General features: G+C 34.1%; 3 protein-coding genes across 6 annotated transcripts; all 3 read left to right on the forward strand.

The window, feature by feature from the left end:
- The first annotated feature begins 611 nt into the window (after positions 1-611).
- Positions 612-4,052, forward strand: LOC109176721. Of its 3 annotated transcripts, XM_019326119.1 has the most exons (4): positions 612-771; positions 886-959; positions 1,687-1,785; positions 2,511-4,052. In XM_019326119.1, the coding sequence occupies exon 4, from the start codon at positions 2,525-2,527 to the stop codon at positions 3,623-3,625; it is 1,101 nt and encodes a 366-aa protein (XP_019181664.1). In that variant the 5' UTR covers positions 612-771; positions 886-959; positions 1,687-1,785; positions 2,511-2,524; the 3' UTR covers positions 3,626-4,052. The 3 variants fall into 3 exon arrangements, with proteins under 3 accessions (XP_019181664.1, XP_019181662.1, XP_019181663.1); XM_019326117.1 differs by having other exon boundaries at positions 612-959; XM_019326118.1 differs by lacking the exon at positions 1,687-1,785 and having other exon boundaries at positions 612-959.
- A 4,409-nt stretch (positions 4,053-8,461) lies between these two features.
- Positions 8,462-12,761, forward strand: LOC109176718 (putative late blight resistance protein homolog R1B-12). 2 transcript variants are annotated; one of them, XM_019326115.1, is made up of 4 exons: positions 8,462-8,589; positions 9,530-10,654; positions 11,353-11,356; positions 12,479-12,761. In XM_019326115.1, exons 2-3 carry the CDS (start codon positions 9,561-9,563, stop codon positions 11,354-11,356), a joined length of 1,098 nt encoding a protein of 365 aa, XP_019181660.1. In that variant the 5' UTR covers positions 8,462-8,589; positions 9,530-9,560; the 3' UTR covers positions 12,479-12,761. The 2 variants fall into 2 exon arrangements, with proteins under 2 accessions (XP_019181660.1, XP_019181659.1); XM_019326114.1 differs by having other exon boundaries at positions 9,530-12,239; positions 12,350-12,761.
- A 4,643-nt stretch (positions 12,762-17,404) lies between these two features.
- Positions 17,405-19,181, forward strand: LOC109176719 (two-on-two hemoglobin-3). The gene is made up of 4 exons (XM_019326116.1): positions 17,405-17,599; positions 17,818-17,948; positions 18,686-18,830; positions 18,913-19,181. Exons 1-4 carry the CDS (start codon positions 17,463-17,465, stop codon positions 18,995-18,997), a joined length of 498 nt encoding a protein of 165 aa, XP_019181661.1. The 5' UTR covers positions 17,405-17,462; the 3' UTR covers positions 18,998-19,181.
- Positions 19,182-19,325: the final 144 nt, after the last annotated feature.

Here is a 19,325-nt window from a genome sequence, read left to right on the forward strand (position 1 = left end):
GAATAGTAAGTAGGAGTGATAAAATGAGACAGATGGAGTATATATATTTATTTACCAAGTATTTTATACAAATATAATAAACATTGATATTTTGTTCAATACTTTCACTTGATAACCTACGACACACATCTCGCAACACATGAAACATGTAGGGAAAAACTACCACTACTAAATATCAATTGGTGTTTGTAAGATAAAGAGTTCATATTACATCTAATTAAAATCTCAGTCATATACACAGCAAGGCAAATCTAAAGCAAGAATTAGAGAAATTTAAACCAAAAGTAGTATTTATTTAGACTAAATATTTAGACTAGCGTTATACAAAGTTGCAAACATTTATTTTAGTGACAATTATAATCATTCTCTCATATATTATCTTGAATTTATATACTTTAAATTACCGATTTAAATAAACAAATTCAACATTTATTACGCATGCATAAACATCTCCTATATAATATTACATTGATATACTTTGAAATACTTATTTAAAAATAATTATTAGGCATTATCTCATTCGCTCGTAAAAAACTATACTATATACATAGGGTCAACACCTGTTTGACTATGTATATAAAACTATCCTAACCCCAATTATTCTCCACATTCCCTTCTGTGCCATTTGGCCCATTTTCTTTCACCGCAACACTCTCCCAGATCTCCACATTTTGTTTGCGCCATTTTCATTCACCACCGCCCTCTCCCAAATCTCCACATTTCATTGTATGAGTCACCTAAAGCAAGCCAATTGAGGCATCACACTTACTGGTGAGGAGAGCCGTCCAAGTTTAATCTCACTGAGTTTGATCTCCAAAATTGGGTTTAATTTTGTTTTTCTTAGAGCTGAGTTTTCGAATCCAGGCATGTTTGATCTGGAAGCAGATCGATCTGTAGATTTCACAACCAAGTATCGTCGTTTCCACACTTCCAAGCAAGGATGTATTTTTGTCTAATAGGTATGTCTATGATATATTCCGTATTATGCTAAATTTCAGCAATTTCATTTCCTTTTCTCTAAATTTCTGAAATAATTGGAACACTAAGATGATTTAAAGGTTAGGATTTCTCTGATTTTCTAGGTATGATTCGTAGAAGGAATACATATTAGTAGCTTAATCCTAAACTCTGAAATATGTCTAAAACACTTATTTAAGCTTTTTACAACTTTACTCTGTATTAACATAGATTACTAACTAAATTGAATTTTTACAGCTAAATAAAAAGTATACAGGACTGCTTTTACGAATAAGTTGGAAAAGCTTATGAAAATGCCTCTATATCCTAAGGAATGCACACTAAGAAAAGTTTTTATCCAAAAATCTCGAACTCTATTACCTACGGTGTTATCTCCTAAATTATTTCTATCTATGAACATTTCTACTTGCAACAGCATATTAGAAATGTAAAGTGTAATTTGAAGTTGTTAATCTCAGAAAAAAAAAAAAAAAAAATTGGGGTCGGGTATATATCTAATGGTTTTTTCAAGTAGAAATCACAGTCTCATATAATCCAGTAATATACTCTTCCAGAAGCCTAACAGTTCTGTTGATATGCAATCTCATTTTTCATAGAAATTTTGCAGTTAATGGACAATGTAAAATTGTTTTGAATTTAGATTAGTATATATTAAATTAATGTTATAGAGAAACAGAATATTTAATTAATATTATATATTGTTCACAGCACAATGTACATGGATATGGAATATATAAAGGGTATGTTAAGACTCCCCTAGTCTAAGGAGGAGGTTAGCATTTTGATACTAATACACAGAGAAAGCAGGTAAACTATTTTTTGTTCTCTTACTGTAATTGACTATGTGGATGTTCTTGTTGTTCGTGTTTTACAAAGTAGTCATGGTTTAAGTGTTTTATTTAAACTTAATATTTATTTTTTAAGAAAAGTATCAAATTAAGGTGTAAAACTTCAACTAACTTTATAACAAACTAAAAATATATTAAACGAAGGATTTAGTAATCATATCGACATAAGTATTTTGGAGCTCCCATAGTCTCCCTAAACCTGTTTATACATGAAATTGCAGTATTCGTATTTTACTAGTATTATTTTAACTGAGCAATTTAAATTAATAGTATGGTGAATCTGTGATTTAGCTATGGTGAGTTATGCTTATTTGGAAATTGGAATTCTGTGAACTGTGAATCTGTGATTTAGGCATTTAGCTATGGTGTTGCATAAAAAAAATATGAGGAATTGAATATGATACTATGCATATATGATATATTGGTAATCTGTGTTGAAAGTTTTTGCTTATGTAATATGAGGAATTGAATATGATACTATGCATATCTGACCGTGATGGGCTGATTTATGCATAATGTATTGCTTAATTTTTGCTTATGTAATTATTTTAGTTAGATCTTAGAACTTATTATATTAATTATTTTTGTATTTGAACATTTTCCGTTTGCTTCTTTGCTCCCACTCAAGATAAATCCTGGCTCTGTCCCTGCACCTCACCACAATAATTGTTAAAATTTTTGCAGGCAAAGTTGGATAAATGTTTGGGGCTGTCCAATTGGGAGTATTGGCGGCCTGCATAGTTCTTTTTGTTCCGCTAGTCATGGCGGGCTGGCACTTGAGCCGAAACAAGATGCTCTTCTTTAGCTGCGCCCTCTTCATCACCCTCTCCGTCGGCGTTCATTTAGCCCCTTATTTCCCTGCCATCTCCTCTTTCCTTTCCTCTCCAGGTTTACAATCCTCCTCCTTATCCGCAGATTCAAATCCAGATTCCTGCATTTCTTTACTTCATCAAGTCGCATTTAGTATTCTGGCATCTGGTACTAACACTAGTGATCTTTATGATAAATCTTGGGAGTGGAAGTGGGTGGATTCTGAACCGGTGGATCAGTGTGAATTCCAGAAGTTGGGGAAATCGGATGCTTCGGATTTGTTAAACGGGTCGTGGGTTGTGGTGGCTGGGGATTCTGAGGCGAGGTTGGTGGTGGTTTCGGTGTTGGAGTTATTACTGTGGCCAAATGAGATGGAATTGATTAGAGATGATTTGTTTAAGAGGCATAGTGATTATAGCACTGTGGTGGGTAAAATTGGGATGAAGCTTGATTTTAGATGGGCACCATATGTGAGTAATCTGACTAGTTTGATGTTTGAGTTCAAGGATAAAAATAATTACCCTGATGTATTGGTGATGGGGTCAGGACTCTGGGATATGCTACACGTGAACGATGCATCAGATTATGGCGTTTCCCTCAAGTTGTTGCGGGATTCACTAGTTATGTCGTTGCCCGTCTACCTCGATACTGTTTCTGATGACAAGCCGAGAACAGGGACGGTTTCTGCTCGTTCCCCGCAGTTGTTTTGGCTTGGCATGCCAATGCTGATAAATTCAATGTTGAATACAAATGCAAAGCGGGAGAGGATGACGGAAGCTCATTGGCAAGCTTACAATGACGAGCTCTACAGAAGTAAGCTGCTGCTACAATTTGGCGGCCCGTTTTTCTTGTTGGATTTTCATACTCTCACTCATAACTGCGGGGCTGAATGCACTACTGATGGTATGCATTACAATGGGATTGTCTACGAAGCTGCAGTTCAGATCATGTTAAACGGCTTGCTTATAGAATCTAACCAGAAGTTATGATGGAGGGCTGTTGTTGTTTCTCCGACATTTGAGAGAGAAAGAGGGCACTTGCAAGCCAGAAAAGCCCTTTCTTTCCAGGTGCGTCCATCAGAAACTGTTACTTAAATACCAAAGTTTTTGTGATAATAGTTTACATTGAAGTTTGTGGCCACTCATTTCTCTATCGTGTACAAGTGTATTAGGTATAGTTTAATATCAACCCACACACGTGTATTGTAGAGCAAGAAAAGTCGACTACTCGAATCATTTCCTTCATCCAATCTTGATGTGAGCATATATATATCATTTGATACAGTGTAATGTGCATGGGATCTCACTTTACCTTTCTCTGTATGTAGGACTTTGAATGAAAGATTATATAGCATTCTTTAATGTTACTCCAAATTTTGTACTTTTAAAATCAATAAAATTTCTTTTACTTCTCATATATGATGATGGAATTTTAACTGCTGCCATTTTGATCAAGTGATAAAAGACCAATTGTTTGATGCAATTCTAGGATGCTTCACTTCTAAGTTTCAAACTGTTTGAAGTGTACCTGTACCCGAAACTGACACAGGTGGGAGGTGGGTAGGTAGAGAATACCCCTCTACCTAGGGGAGCGAGACAACTCTCTCTCTAAGGAACTCGGCAAAATAGCCATGTAACTTCGGGAGAAGAGTTGCCTCCTCACAAAGGGGGTCGCAGTGACCAGGCCCGGCCGACTGTTTACCAAAAACATAGGTCTTTGCAAAGTCGTAAGACCATGTATGGGGGCTGACGCCTGCCCAGTGCCGGAAGGTTAAGGAAGTTGGTGACCTGATGACAGGGGAGCCGGCGACCGAAGCCCCGGTGAACAGCAACCGTAACTATAATGGTCCTAAGGTAGCGAAATTCCTTATCGGGTAAGCTCCGACCCGCACGAAAGGCGTAACAATTTGGGCAGGTCTGCCCATAATTCCAGTTCTTGGGAGCAACATTTTAAGATGTCAGGGTTACACGATCGCTGCTAGTTATCTCGAACGATAGTGATTGACTCCTCAAGTGCATTTATGTGCCAATTTTGGCCCCAATTCCTACCCATTGGAAGCCATCCTGTTCTTGAACCCTTAATTTTCACTGCAATTATATCACCAGTACCGGCAACATTTCTGATTAGCACTGAGATAAATATTCTTGCACAACTGACAGTGAACCTCACTCCTCCTTCCTTTCTGCACTTTATTCTGTTTGAAATCAACAAAAAGTTTATACGATTTACATTCCGACCAAAAAGGTTTGTGACATGAGAATAACATATATTACTGCATAAATAAAACACTTATGAAATTAGTCAAATTACTGTATAAATAAAAGATACAAAAGAAGTATATATAATCCTTTGGTTTCCACCGACAGCTGAAAAAGATTTCTAACTCTTATCTGCTTATAGTAAGATGAGAGAGGGGTGGGAGAGATGTCCACTTCTGGAAGTTGTATCACCTAATGGACTAACATCTTGTACCTAATTGATAGCGAATCAGCACTTGGCTAAAAATGCTTTCTAGATTTATGGATAATTTTAGAATTTATTCGAGTTTTGTGGCTTAATTGCTATCTCCAAATAGTTCTCCTCCTCCTTCTTCTTCTTTCTAGATTTATGGATAATTTTAGAATTTATTCGAGTTTTGTGGCTTAATTGCTATCTCCAAATAGTTCTTCTTTAATAGTTTCTTCTTTTTTCTAGATTTATGGATTCTTCTTCTTCTTCTTCTTCTTCTTCTTTCTAGATTTATGGATAATTTTAGAATGAGTTAATACCCAAAATCGTCCTCGACTATAGTGGTTTTTCTCAATTTCGTCCTAAACGACTTTGGTGACCTAATATCGTCCCAGACTTTTATGTTTCGCTCAATTTCGTCCCATACTTTTGTATTTTTGCTCAATTTAGTCCCTCATTTGTTATTCTATCCATTTGGTGTTAAATAAATAGACAATTAAGTAATTTTAATATTGACATCTCTTTACTCATAGACATGTGAACTGCGAAATCCCTTTTTTTTTACGAATTAGTCCCAGAATTACTCCTAAAACTGCAAATATAAAATTTGATTTGCAGGTCCGGGAGTAATTCTGGGTGTAATTCGTACAAGAAAGAGGAATTTCGCACTTCACAAGTTGAAAGTAAAGAGAGATCAATATTGACATTACTGAATTGTCCCTAAATTTAACACCAATTTGACGGAATAACAAATGGAGGACTAAATTGAGCGAAACACAAAAGTCTGGGACGATACTAGGTCACCAAAGTCGTTTAGGACGAAATTGAGAAAAACCACTATAGTCGAGGACGATTTTGGGTATTAACTCATTTTAGAATTTATTCGAGTTTTGTGGCTTAATTGCTATCTCCAAATAGTTCTTCTTTAATAGTTTCTTCTTTTTTCTAGATTTATGGATAATTTTAGAATTTATTCGAGTTTTGTGGCTTAATTGCTATCTCCAAATAGTTCAATGGTCTAATTGTACATTTTTTCTAAAAATATAATATTTTTACATGTTGATGTAGGAGTATTATATTTTCCCATCAAAAGTATTACATTTTATCTAATAAGTAATGGTGACAAGTGTTTAATACTTATAAGAACAAATATACTTTGTAATATTTTTGAGGAAGAATGGAATATTTTGAATAAAAATGTATTTGTATTAAATTTCCCCATAAAAATATTACATTTTCTCATATAAGTAATAAATATTTTATCTTAATTAGTATTACGTTTGTGCACATAAGTACTACATTTTTATCCTGTCTTATGGTGAGACGGTCTCACACAAACTTTTGTCATATCTAATTCTCTTCAAAGCTTGTATGGAACAGTTGTCTTGTTTCAATTGAATACTCTTCACTATAAAATTTTAGGAAATTTTATTTACTCTCCAACTAAATATTTTATATTTCTGGCATTTTAATTACATATTCATCACGTATGAATTAAATAAAAAAAAATAACACTCTTGACCCTTTGATTATAATGTATAGGATAATAATTTATGGATTCAGTCTACAATTAAAATAGAGAAAATATTATTTTTAGTTCATCGACTATAATACATGTATCAGTTTTAGTTCTTGACTATTTTAAAATTTTTAATTTTGTTGCATGACTATTCAATTTGGATCACATTTAGTCCTTAATTATTAATATTTTCAAATTAGGTGCATGACTATTCAACTTGTATCACATTTGGTCCTGCCGTTTTTGGTCAAAATTCCGACTAAGTCATCGGTGACCGGCTAATTTATTTAATTTTTATTTTAAATTAATATACTTATAAATAAAATAAAATAAAATTTATTTAAAATAAAAATTAAATAAATTAGCCCGTCACCGGTGACTTGGCAGGAATTTTGACCAGAAAATTTAACGACAGGACCAAATGTGATACAAGTTGAATAGTCATGCACCTAATTTGAAAATGTTAATAGTCAAGGACCAAATGTGATACAAATTGAATATTCATGCACCAAAATTGAAAATTTTAATAGTCAAGGACTAAAACTGATACATATATTATAGTCGAGGGACTAAAAATAATATTTTCTCTTTTTTAAATACTACTGGCTCTATTTTGTTCAAACATACTTTCTCAACCTATTGAAACACAAATGTTTTTTTTTTCTTTTTTGAATACCTTCACTAAGGCTCAATCTCATGACCTCTTATATGGAAAAATTACTATATGCCATCTGAGCACAAAGTGCTTTGCCTCATTTAAATATAGTTAATAGACTAAAACTATCATTTTATTAGAAAAAAAAAAAAAAAGAGTACGTTAATGGACCCCAATAATAATTAAAACAAAGGGAAAATGCCATTTTCCCCATGAATTATATGTTTATTGCACATTTTCTCCCTGAATTATTCATGTAAGCATATTAGCCCCCTCAATTATTCTAAAAGTGGCAATTTTTCCTATGATATATTAAATTTTGACATCTCTATCCTTAAATTAAATATTTTATTTTTTTGGAGTTGAATCCCCAACCCTAAGGACCCTCCACACATCGACCCGACAGAGCATTTGGAAGGATGTAAATCACGATGACTCAATGGTTCAGCGGACACAAATTATTACTTATACGTAGGGATGACCACTGGTTCGATTCGAACTGAACCGGACACTAGAGATCAAATTGAAAGTTTTCGGTTATGATTCAGATCCAAACCCAATATTTGGATTTCAATTTATTAAAATCATGAATCCAAAAAATTGGATCTTGAATCGTGAATCGGCGACTCGAATTGGAACAACTACTAGTATTAGTTTAAAATTAGAATTATAATATTTACAAATAGTGTAAATTCTTTTTTACATTTATTCTGATTCTCACATATAAGAATATATGACCGCGATTTGATTTTGGTTTTGGTTTTGATTTTGAACCGTTGGTTCACAGTTCCAGATCCAGTTTGAACTGCTGGTTCAAACTTTATTTTAAAAATTTATTTTTAATTTTAAAATAATCTAAATTCAACAATAAATGTATTTTTTTTCAGTTCGAAACATGAACCTGCCGTTCCGATTAGCAATTTTAATAAACTCTAAATATCGAATTTTGATTTTAAATTGTAATCGAAATATTTCGGTTTGGTTGTTATAGTGTCTGTTCGGTTTGAACCAAATCGTGGTCATTATTTGTTGGAGAAGAAAAATAAATGGAATATTTATTTTAAGCGCAAATATGTTCATTTAACATTTCAAGAAGAAAAAAAAACTATTACATTAATAATTCAGAGAGAAAAAGTGGTATAAGTATATAACAGGAAAAAAAGTGACACTTTCTCTAAAAAACAAAAATATCTCTCCCATCAATAATTCCGATCTTATCTCATCTCTCATCATTGCTGCTATGCTCATTTCATTTCTTGCTCAATAAATTCAATAACTCAGATAATATCCGATCCCAAACTCAGATAACTCCAGCTCTTCTTCAACCTAAGGTATGTTTTATACTTTAATTTCTCCAGCATGACTTCAATTCCTTTTTTACTTTGATACAGTTTTGCATAACTCACTCACCATTACATTTTCCCTCTCGATGCCTTTACTTTTTGCCAGATGTTTATTCACTATAAAATTTATTAATTTTGGACAAGATTTTTAATTGTGTTCACTGTGTATGAAAATATTTATGAAGACTTATATATATATATATATATATATATATATATATATATATATATATATATATATATATATATATATATATTCATGTGTGATTGTACGGATAAATCTGAGTCATTGATCTTGCCTAAATCAACATTCAGGATTAAAAAAAAATGTGCAGTGACAATTTAGTCTTTTTGCATTTAGGTCAAATTTAAGGTGCGTGATTTTTGTGCTTAAGGTGAATGGTTTTTATACTGTGGCTTAAGGTGCATTAGGTGTTGAAAACTTAAGTGCGTCAATCTAAAGCTTTAGGTGTGTGATTTTTCTTCTTTAGGTGCGTGATTTTTGTGTTTAAGGTAGGGGTTTTTGTAGCGTGTGGCTTAAGGTGCATAAGTGTTGAAAAACTTAAGTGCATCGATCTAAAGCTTTAAGTGTGTGGTTTTCTTTCTTAAGGTGCGTGATTTGTGTGCTTAAGGTGCGTCGGCCTAAAGTTTTAGGTGCATGGTTTTTCTTCGTAAGGTGCGTTGTTTTCCTTCTTAAGGTACGTGATTTGTATGCTTAAGGTGCATCAGTTGTTGAAATTTAAGGTACGCCATTTTAAAACTTTAGGTGCGTGTTTTATGTTCTTAAGGTGTTTTGTTTGTGTGCACTGATTTGTGTACTTAAGGTGCGCCATTTTAAAACTTTAGGTTTTAACCCATCTTGCAAGCACCATTACTCTGCTATTTTCTAGCTCAATAATTGAGACTAATAATAACTCTCTGATACCAGTTCCAGAAACACTTTAGGGAAGTTTAATATAATGGCTTTTGATGCTGTAACCACTCTAATCAAAATAGTAGAGCAAGACCTTGTGGATCCCACACTACTTTTGATTTTTGATGCCGGAGGAATGAAGGTGTCGCTGCTTAAAACGATCGAGTTTCTGTCTGCAAAGCTCTGCATTCTGCAAACCTTTTTGGAGGAATGTGACACCAAAATGAATGACGGGGACACCAGGTGTATAACTACTATTTCATTTCTGCATGACGCAATCCGATCTAGAATTTCTAGTAGTTATTACGAAAATGAAATAGAATATAAACTGAGACGAGTATATTTGGCAGCAAACGTGAAAGGGTATGTATTTGAGGCTACTCAGGCTAGTGAAGAACTTCATCAGACCTTGAAACATGTGGTAAGAGATATTGAGCATGTTGAAGAATGGATCCTGGCGGGCAAAAAAAGAACTGCTTTAGACCCTGAGAAAGAGAACATTACTGTTTGGGATACCTACCAAAATGCTTTAGTGCCTGAGAATGAAGTAACTATAACTATGGGATTCAACAGTGATATAGAGATGATAATTAACCGGCTCTGTTATTCACACTTGATGAGATCAGTTTTCACCATTTTGAGGAATAGAAACATTCACAAGTTTCGGAAATATGTTGAAAACCTAGAGCTTAAACTACAAGTTATCCCACTCGTCGGGGAAGGGGGCATTGGAAAAACTACATTAGCCAAAAGAGTCTATGGACATCCAATTACTATTGCTAGCTTTGACATTCGAGCATGGGTAGTTGTGTCTCAGGTTCAAAACCTTAAGGAGATGTTCATTGGTCTATTACATTGTATTTCACCAATAACAAGTGAAATTTACAACCTAGACAATGCTCAAATAGCTGAGCAATTATGCAGAAGTTTGATGGGCAAGAAGTATGTAATTTTATTAGATGATATATGGACCACTGCAGCGTGGGATGCCATCCAAGGATGTTTTCCAAATAATTATAATGGAAGCCGAATCTTAGTAACTACTCGGTTCGAAGAGGTGGCTAAATACTTAAGTGGAAATCCCTACAATGTGCATCATCAAACTCCAGAGGATTGTATGCAATTATTTTCAAGAAAGGTGTTTGGGCGAAGACATTCTATTCCCTGGGGATATGGGTTACTTGGGAAACGCATTGTTAGTGGTTGCGGTGGATTACCGCTAGCAGTTGTTCTGATTGCCGGACTTTTGGCTACAACAAAGTCTCTAGAAATATGGAGATATGGAGTTGATAAAAATGATAATAACAACAGAATTTCAAAAATTCTTTTATTGAGCTACAACTACTTACCTCGTCACTTGAAAGATTGCTTTCATTATTTTGGTGTGTTTCCTGAAGACAATGTCATTCTTGTTAAGAGATTAATCAACTTATGGGTTGCAGAGGGATTTTTAATGCCACATAAAAATATGAGTTTGGAAGAAGTGGGAGAGAGTTACTTGCATGATCTCATTAATAGAAGTCTTGTTCAAATTAATGAGCTAAGTATTGATGGCAAAGTTAAATCATGTAAGCTTCATGATAAAGTGCATGAGCTATGTGTGAGAGAAACAATAAAGGGTAATACTTTGTGCATTATCAATGACGATCATACTCCAAAAGCTAGTTGTTGGTTAAGCTGTCAAACAAGTCATTGGCCGATCACTCAAGCGAGTTATGGGAATTGCATTTTAGATAAAATCCATTCCATTATCTGCTTTGGTAAAGATGTATACCATTCAAAATGCAGGTTGGTATACCCTTGTTTGAAATTGCTAAGAGTATTGGATTTATCATTAGTTAAGTGGTCAAGAGGCATGCCTAGCGAAATAACAGACTTGGTTCATTTGAGATACTTGGCTTTAAGTACCATTGGTTCTCTTTACGAGTTTCGATTTTTCAAGCTTAAGAATTTGGTAACTCTCATAGTAACTTCATGGATGGAAAAATGTCTTTTGCAACTGCCATGTGATATTTTGGATTTGCCACAATTGAGGCATTTCCATGTTGACAAGAGATGTTAACAGTATCTCCCTTGCTTCGTCAAAAAAGATCTACAAACTCTTTGTTGGTTGAAAGTTGCTAGCTTCGACGAAAAACCAAACTTCAGAATGGTTCCAAACCTAAGGAAACTTGGGATTTTCATTGAAGGCCAAGTGACGCCTAACTATCTAGGGAGCCTTGTGTATTTACATGTACTTGAGAAGTTGAAGTTTGAAGTAGGAAGAGTTGAGTGCTTTTATCTACCAACAGGTTTTCCACCAAACCTTAAGATGTTAACACTTTGATATACTTATCTTCCATGGAAGGAGATAGACACAATTGGTGAGTTGTCGCACCTTGAGGCGCTTAAACTAAAAGATTTTGCCTTCTGTGGTTCAGAGTGGAAACCATCAAAGCTGTGCTTTCGCAAATTAAAGGCACTTCTTATTTCACGTTCAGATCTCAAACATTGGCATGCAAGTTCTAATCATTTCCCAGTTTTGGAGCACCTAGTCTTGAGATATTGTTGGGAATTGGAACAAGTTCCACTGGAGTTTGCAAAAATTGGAACATTGAAGTTAATTGTGTTAGAATGTTGCTATTCTTCTCTTGTGACCTCTGCAAAGCATATTTCTTCTGCAAAGATGTTATTGTTTAAGGGAACAGCAGTTTGTCCACTTTGTGTTCGTAAAGTTGGAACTAAGGTTGCTCTCTAATTCTTGTTCATTATTTAAAACTATTAGTTTTCTGCCTTCTAATTCCGTTTATTAATTTAGTTATTTATTTTTGTACTCATTTTCAATTACTTTTCAAGGTTGAATTGCCAAATAATGAAAGCTCTGAAGAAGAAATTGTGGGAAGCTTGAAGAAGAAAGTGTGGAAAGCTCTAAAGAAGAAAGCGTGGGAATTTTTGAAGAGTTAAGTGTTGGAAGCTCTCATCAAGAAAGGTTGAAAGCTCGGAAGAGAGTGATGAAAACTCTGAAGAAGAAGGTGTCGAAATCCCTGGCTAAGGAATTCCAAGGAATGTGTGTATTATATATGTATATACCTATGCAACTTAGCTTGTGGTTAAACTGCATAGTATCTTTTGCAATTGCCTATTACTTTCTTGTTTTAGTTAAAGAGATCATTCCAACTTTAACTCATCAACTAGCTATTTAAATTCATTTGTACTTCCAATCATCAACTTCAAAATCAATCAAAATTTGGTACTTGAGTTTTTAAAACTTGCCACTTTAGTCCTATATATAGTCAGGCACTAAATATTGTTCTTGTTGGGCTAAAATTGGCAAGTTTTCAAAGTCATTAGGTATTAATTAATGAGATCAATTTTGTAGTCGATGACCAGAAAGTTAAAAAATCTAATAGTCAAGGGACTAAAACTGGAGTAGTTAATCCATATTTTAACATAATATCTCTGCAACATTTTTATTGTAAAGATAGCAGCCTATCACTTCATAAATTTCCTGTCGTTATTGTTAATTTCTTATACAGTTTCTGTAATAAATTGTCCTGGCCTTATTGTAGTTTTGTCCGAAGAGAATTAATGAGGTTATTCTGATCTGTTGCAATTGAATTTAATAAGGTCATCATTGCTGAATAAGTTCTCTGATATGTTGCTTTCATGAGTTCATGAGTCCAGTCCAATTCAGATTGGTTGGTGGCGATTTGTCTCTTTGGTTGGGAATTTCTATAACCATGTTAATATATTGAACAAATTAAAGATGTTTATCAACCCGCTTTCGGGAGAAAACAAATGAAAAGGTTTTATTGCTGCAATTCCCCAGTGAATTCTTCAAGTGAAGCTCAGAGGTGCACCAATATAAGAAGATGTTGTATTTTTGGTTTCCATTTTATCTGAACAATTCAGCTGTGTGTGTTAAAGACTTAAAGGTGACAAAGTATATAAAAAGAAAGGCTACTTAAAGCCAAAATAGGAAAGTGAACAAATTCATCTGATAGAAAATTTGGCAATTTGGCTTGAATTATGTCATTACTGCTTTCAATTTCAACACATAAAACATTTCTTATTATATGTATAATACGGAACAGTTATCTTGTTTGAATTGAATACTCATCACTATAAAATTCTAGGAAATTTTATTTACTATGGACTAAATATTTCATGTTTCTTGCATTTTATTTACATGTTCATCACGTATGGATTAATATAATAAAGAAAAATAGCACTCTTGACCCTTTGATTATAGTGATATAGTCATTTTTCCCTTCCCCTCCGGTCCCATCAATTATGGGCACACTACATTCCCCCCTCATTTATCCTAAAATTAGTTAATTTTGCTCCAACCTTAACAAAACTATTAAATATTAACGGAGTAGTGTGGAAACTTAGAATTTATGTGATTTAAGCTAAGGGAGAGGGCAATTTATTAGACCATTGGAAGGATATATAATTAAAGCCATGTGGTAGTTTATATATATGCAGTGGCTAACAAGGGAGAGTGTGTAGTTGCAGCTTGTCAACAACTCCATCAAACCTTGCAAGAAGTAGTATGTAGTAAAAGATTTTTAAGCATGTTGAGGTGAAGATCTTAATTGATGGAGAAAACAAATACCAATTCACTTCTTGAAGAGGAGATTGTGGTTGGTGGGGCCTACTCACTTAAATCTCAACCATTGATTTAAACAAGATTTTTTTTTTTTTTTTTTTTTTGTTTTATGAATGATCTAAACAAGATTAACAATCCAGTATGAGTGAATTGTTATTATTATTTTTTTTGTTAAAACGTAGTAGCATTTTGGTAATTTTGTGTAAGTGTATTTTTTTTTATCTTTCAGTGCATTATTTTTTGTTTTTGTGTGCACAATTTTAGGCATTCGAGTGCGTATTTTTGGCCTGCTAGTGCACAGTCTTCTCTACCTTCTAATGTATTCTTGTGCCTTCGAGTGCACATTCTTGTACCTTGCAGTACATATTCTCCTGCCTTCAAGTGCACATTCTTCTGCCTTTTAACATACATTTTTGTGCATTTGTGTGCGCATAAATGTTCACATGACCAATGAATTCAAAGGGACATAAACCAACTTAATAGGGACTATCAAGAATTCAACTACCAATCTTAGAGTTTGATACTCGTATGAATAATTTAATTACTATGATTTATTTTTTCATTATCTTGTTGGACTGAGATGCAAAGACCTAACATAAGAGCATCACCTTTTGCAACCCCATTAAGGAGCTTATCGGTAAGTGATAAGTTATGCTTGAAATATTTTTGACTCCATGAGTATAACAAGGGTGTTTTGTCTGGTGCACATTTTATCTCCACAATCATGACAATTATTTATAGTGGAGTGGTGCTATATAACTCATTTAATATCCATCAATTATCTAGAGGATATGTGAAAGTACATCTAAAACATTTATTGATTGCAATAACTATTTAATATATTTTTTTGGATGACTAAATAAATTTATAGTAACTATTGAAAAATGTACTCTAAATAAATTCTATATTTGTGTAGACGGTATACGGAACTAAGAAGATTGGGTGTAGGTGGTTTGAGATTTTAACAAGAATTAAACTCATAACAATCAAAAATATTTATAGATTGTGATGACTTTTAACATTTTTTAGGTGTCAATAAAATGCGCAGCCACTATTTAAGGGTGTGCAATTGTGCATACACGGAGTAAACTTCACTCCTATATAAATTACACTAGGAAAATACAGATTGATGGGCTCGACTAAAAAAATATTAACATAATTGAATTTGTGACCATTTAAAATATTTATTGATTGTGATCTTTTAATTTTTTTTATTTTTTTTGAGTGATGAGGGAAGATGTTATAGGCTCAGCAAGAGGATATTAACAAGTTAGAATCTCCTCTATTACAATGTAATCCGTCAATACCTGTGATTCAAACTCATGACTTTCTATTTGGAAGAGTCACTCCATATCACTAGATCACAAGGTCATTGACATCTAAAATATTTATTAATTGTGATAACTTTTAACATTTTTTGGATGGCAAGAGAAACACGCAATTACTATGTAATGATGTACACTAGGTAAAACACACTTGACACTCCTGTGTAAAATGCAATAAGAAGACCCGGTATGATGGCTCGATCTAGAGAATGTTAGCAAGAATTAATCTTATGATCATTTAAGCAGGAAGAATCATGTTCCATCCACTTAGTCACCTCTTTCGAGACACTTTTAACAAATTCACGACATAATTAATAGATATAAAGAAAAACTTATTAATCAATAGCAATATTATCACTTAAAAAAACATCATAATAACCAAATTATGACTAAAAGTTGTGAAATTTTTGTTTTTTGGTGCAATGGAGGGGACCTCAGGAGATCTTCTAGCAATCTGGAGGTTCTTCGAATACAATCGTCCCCAGAAATGCAGAAATGTACTTGTTGGCCTCCCTCCATAAATGCATGATCTTAATTGTTCTCAAATTCTCCATCAACCTTGTACACTCACCTCTCATGAGGTTTAGGTCCCGATTGGCCTGAGCCTCATTTTTCATCATGTTAACCACTTCCCTCATTCCGTGCTTTCCATAATCCCCAGAGGACAATAGGTAAATTTTAATCCCCCAAGTAATGTTGTCATGCTGCCAGGCATCCTTAGGTGCAATTTCCATGAATCCAGTTCGCAAATACGACGTCACATGCTGGTACACGTGGGATTAATCGAATAAAACGTCTCCACATAATAAGATAATGTTATTATTGTATGGAATGGAATATATGAACACTGTTACCTCACAGTGTTGACACTTTACCACAGAATCCATTGAAAAGATGAAACTAACCAATTAGCAGCAGCCCACAGTCATATATCCTCCCTCTTTCTCAAAACGTCTTCCCCTATTAACCCCATGTTTAGTTTAAAGAATAAGTCAGAAATAATAAAATATCACAAAATTAATTAACTTCACTTGACAGATATAATCAACCATATATATCAATCCCATGATTAGTAGGTAAAAGAGGCCACAAGTATAACTGTCAATTCGGGTACATCTGTTGGTTAATAAGTATAACTATGCTAATTAGTTTTTCTTGTAAAGTTATTCACATCAAACATATTTGTTGTAAACACTTTAATTATGAGAAATTCAATTGATGGGGAAGTGCCAAACGACCTCTAAGGATCACGTGAGAACAGTACTATAGGAAAAAAATAAGAATTAATCTCAATTTTACATCTGTAAAAATTTGACGGATATGATCAGATTTAAAAACATGCGGTGACATTTTCATAATTATCATTATCTTACTATACAAAGAATACTTAAATATGCAATTTTTAACAACTAAATATGCAAACATGATAAATTTGTTATAAAATCAATGAAAATTTAAAATTTTAAATTTAAACCGTAAATATTAAATCTTAAGCACTAAAAAGTTAACAAATAAACTAAATAAAATAAAAAACTCAGTCATAAACTCTCAAATCAAAATCCTAAGTGCAATGCACTGTCGCTTTTTTGCAAGTGCAATTTTTAATACTAAATATGAAAAATGTTAATACTAAATATAAGTGTCCAAATTTGTATAGTAAAATTGGTGATAATTACAAAAATAGCACCGCAAATATTATTTTTTAAAATTTGATCTATTGTCTGATTTTTTTAAATTTAAGGCTAAGATTAATTCTTATTTCTTTCGTGACTCCTAAGAAGTAAAAACTTACTCATTTGAACCCATACATATTTATTTATTTGTTCTTGAAATCCGTCCAATGAACAGAATGAAGCAAAAATCCGTAGTGAAAGTCAACGTCATTTTCCATTGACCAGCGACCCCTTTTCCAAGCGATACAGCGTGTCTTCCACGCGGCCTCCTCACGCCAACTATAAATCGCCCGCTTCATCTCTTCTCGTTCATAGGTTCAAGCTTCCAAGTTTCAGAGAGAGAGAGAGAGAGAGAGAGAATGCAGACGTTGCAAGAGAAGGCGGCGGAGTGGAGCGGGGTGGACACCAGCGACGCCTTCGCCATTGATGAGACCAATCTCTACGAGAAGCTCGGCCTTCAGACCTTTATCAATCTCTCCACCAATTTCTACACCAGGTTTTTACTTCTCTAATTCACTATAATTTCTTCTCTCTTTGCTAAATATTTTTTTCAAAATTTTGTTTTGAATTTTTATTATATATGCACTATATAACTGCATTCTTTACTCAATCAAGTCACTGATAGAACAGGATGTTGTATATGTTTATTTTGTTTTTGGAATCTTGTGGATGGTTTGAATATGATGAGGAGAGGGTTTTTTGATTTGGGGCTAGGGTTTTTGATGATGAGGAGGAGTGGTTCCGCTCAATTTTTGCTAGTTCAACAAAAGAAGATGCCATTAGGAACCAGTATGAGTTCTTTGTGCAAAGAATGGGAGGGCCTTCTCTGTTTTCACAGAGGAAAGGTAAACTCAACAGTTTTTTACTGGTTTCATGAAAACTTTGATTTCCTTTTCATTACATATATTTGCATGTGAATTGGCTGCCTGCTTTGTTGAATAAGAGTGATGTTGTGATGTTGAGGTGTTCTAACATGGTGGAAAGTCTGTTGTAGTTTAGATTGATATAAGCCTATGGTAAGGACTAAGGATGGAAATTCAATCATACCCCTAAACCTAAGCCTAAAATCATGCTATGAATCTATGATACCCAATAATAATATCATGGTTGCAGTAGCCAGCCGGGCTGTAGAGTAATCCCTAGCCACTAGATGGCCTATGCTAAAATCATGCTATGAATCTATGATACCGATTAAATATCATGGTTGCAATAGGCGCTAGGTGCTAGTCGGACGATAGAGTAGCCCATAGCGGCTAGACGGGCTAGGCGGCACCTAGTAGTGCATGCCTGCAAGGGTATGGCTGTATATATGTTATATTTTATATATATAATGAAAAAAATTAACTAGGCCGAGCAGACCGGATTAACTCGGCTAACTCGACTGAAATGGACGAGTTAACACGACAGAATTTGGCTGAGTTAAGGCGTCGGCCGAGTTAAGGCGCTAGGTGACTGCCTAGGCGGTCGACTTAGGTGCTAGGCGGGTGCCCCACGGTCTAGGGACGCCTAGCGTGGATTTTTGCAACAGTGCTGAATATATGCATACAAAATATATATGTGTAGCATCTAACCTTTTCTACAGGTCATCCTGCCTTGATTGGGCGGCATCGCCCATTTCCAGTCACTCACAAAGCTGCAGAGAGGTGGTTGCATCATATGCAGCAAGCATTGGACAGCACTGCAGATATAGATGATGACTCTAAAACCAAAATGATGAATTTTTTCAGGTACATGCTTTGCCATTTATGTTGGTTTCAACTAAATAAGAATTTGAAGAGTGGTTTCTTACTCAAGTTCACTGTGATTCAGGCACACTGCATTCTTTCTGGTAGCTGGAGATGAGTTGAAGAATCAAAGCCAAGCATCTACTTGTAAGAATTGTAAGCATCATTAGGGTGTAAGCAAGTAGAGCTTTTGGTAAATTACTTATGCTTGTGTTCAGTAAATGTTCGTTTATTAGGGTAAACGAACATAAATGAACAGATTTTAGAGCTCGTTTAATAAACTAACAGAGTCTAAACATTTGTATACTTGTTTGGTAAGAGTTTGCGAACAAGCTTGTTTATTGTTCGTTTAATAATGTACATAAACATGCTTGTTTAATAAACAAAAATGAATATTCTCAAAATCTTAATAAACAAAAATGAATATTCTCAAAATCTTAACAAACAATCACGAACAAGCGCTTTGTTCTGTTCATTAGTGTTCGATTTGTTTACAAC

This window comes from Ipomoea nil, unplaced genomic scaffold (genome assembly GCF_001879475.1).
Source record: "Ipomoea nil cultivar Tokyo-kokei standard unplaced genomic scaffold, Asagao_1.1 scaffold0753, whole genome shotgun sequence".
NCBI classification, from domain to species: domain Eukaryota; kingdom Viridiplantae; phylum Streptophyta; class Magnoliopsida; order Solanales; family Convolvulaceae; genus Ipomoea; species Ipomoea nil.

Coding starts and splice junctions, on each gene's coding strand:
- LOC109176719 (XM_019326116.1), top strand. CDS start 17,463: ATGCAGACGTTGCAAGAGAAGGCGGCGGAGTGGAGCGGGGTGGACACC. Junction 17,600..17,817: donor TCCACCAATTTCTACACCAG/GTTTTTACTTCT, acceptor ATTTGGGGCTAG/GGTTTTTGATGATGAGGAGG. Junction 17,949..18,685: donor TCTGTTTTCACAGAGGAAAG/GTAAACTCAACA, acceptor CCTTTTCTACAG/GTCATCCTGCCTTGATTGGG.
- LOC109176721 (XM_019326117.1), top strand. CDS start 2,525: ATGTTTGGGGCTGTCCAATTGGGAGTATTGGCGGCCTGCATAGTTCTT.
- LOC109176718 (XM_019326114.1), top strand. CDS start 9,561: ATGGCTTTTGATGCTGTAACCACTCTAATCAAAATAGTAGAGCAAGAC.